We start from the raw sequence: 1,735 nt of genomic DNA, 5'->3' as shown, positions 1-1,735 counted from the left end.
AAAGATAACCATTATCCGATTACACCACACATGATGAAAAATTGGGAATATACATTCCAGCCTCACCTAAGCTTAGGTACTAAACTTTTAAAATATGTCGTTTTAACATGTTAAATATATCCGGTTTGGTTTCACTTGGTAAATATATCATCCTCTATAACATTTCTTTCTTTCATTATCGTTTTACCATCTCTGTTTTCTTTCCTCAATTATCGTTTATTACATCACCCAAGTGAACATTACTAAACACTAAACCTAAACCCTAAACCCTAAATTTAAACCCTAAACCCTAAACCTTATTGTGTCGATCTTGAATTTACATCTTGAAGTATTAATCGTGAATCCATTAACCGTAATCTTTATATAGTAAAACAATGTATTTTCAAAAGGTTTAGTACCTAAGCTTAGGTGGGGCTGTAATGTATATTCTTTTTTCCATATATATATATATATATATATATATATATATATATATATATATATATATATATATATATATATATATATATATATATATATATATATATTAACTAGTAAACTTGTATATACTTATCTTGATAAAAGAGTTATATTAATAGCATATGCTAACTTTTGTAACTATTTGGTTATATGATTTGTAATATTTAAGCGATTTCGTTCTAAAATTATACGAGAATAACATAAATAATATAAGTTGTGATTACAAGACATGGAATAATAAATACTCCTTTAAATTATATGCCTATGAAAATGATGGACGTTGATATTCAAGAAAAGGAGAATCACATAACCTAATAATGAAGAACAAACACGTTATACTCGACAACAGCATTTGCAGTTGTAAAATCAATACTATGAGTCTTGGCCTGAGCATAACCTCTAGCGAACCGGAAAAGGCCACTTCCACCAACCACCGGCATCTCTCTCATCGGTGTCAACGCCGCATTCCGACCCAATATACTCAAAGTGCTTCCATTATACTTGCCTTCTGTAAAATAATAATTCAAGACCATTAGAAATCCAAGTTCCTTCAAGTCTGCTGATGCATACATCCCCTGAGCTCTTCCCACGATCTTAGACCCGGGTTCTGGCGTCAACGTTAATGGGTCATCCATCATCATCATGAGGCCGAACAAGCTTTGTGTGGTGTTTGCGATAGGAGCAGCCGCCACTTTGACGGCGGTCGGGTGGTGGCTGGTGACTATATCATGGAAGTAGAAGTGAAGATGAGTTAGCTTCTCTTTCTTAAAACCAAATGAGTTTGCTGACAACTTTCTTGAAAATGGTTGGGATTGAATTGGTGTGAGGATATGAAGGAGGAAAATTGTGATGAAAAATTGTGTACTAAGGGGTTTCTTGGCCATGTTGTTTGATGGGGGAGGATTGTATGGATATATGGAATTTAGTTATCTGTATATATGTTTTTGAAAAGAAAGAAACAATAACAACGAACAAACTTTTAGAAAAAGCCAAAGTGAATGAAAGAATCCAGTCCATTATTGTGTATGGGCGAAGGCAATAAATTTAGCTTAAAGACTAGCAGGGTGTGCTTTTTGTTGAATGGTATCACGTAAGCTTTATAATTAAATATATTTCAAGTTTAACTATTTTTTATATACCGTTATCATGAGTTAATTTATCCTTTTATAAAAACATGACATGTGGACATGGGTTGATTTTTTTTTTTTTCTAGATTTACATCGTATATATATACCATCCTTTATCCTTTGTGAATGTATCAATTTTGAGCGTTGAA

At 32.4% G+C, this 1,735-nt stretch overlaps 1 protein-coding gene across 1 annotated transcript; it reads right to left on the bottom strand.

The window, feature by feature from the left end:
- Nucleotides 1-631: 631 nt before the first annotated feature.
- On the bottom strand, nucleotides 632-1,488 carry LOC145155607 (pterocarpan synthase 1-like). Its single transcript, XM_079075607.1, has one exon. It carries the CDS (start codon nucleotides 1,341-1,343, stop codon nucleotides 771-773), a length of 573 nt encoding a protein of 190 aa, XP_078931733.1. The 5' UTR covers nucleotides 1,344-1,488; the 3' UTR covers nucleotides 632-770.
- Between the last annotated feature and the right edge of the window lie 247 nt (nucleotides 1,489-1,735).

The sequence above is a fragment of the Lactuca virosa genome, chromosome 1 (genome assembly GCF_052849685.1).
Source record: "Lactuca virosa cultivar CGN04683 chromosome 1, Lactuca_virosa_CGN04683_v6, whole genome shotgun sequence".
NCBI lineage: Eukaryota > Viridiplantae > Streptophyta > Magnoliopsida > Asterales > Asteraceae > Lactuca > Lactuca virosa.
The sequence above is the reverse complement of the archived record's forward strand: the minus strand, read 5'-3'. Positions and strand labels throughout refer to the sequence as shown.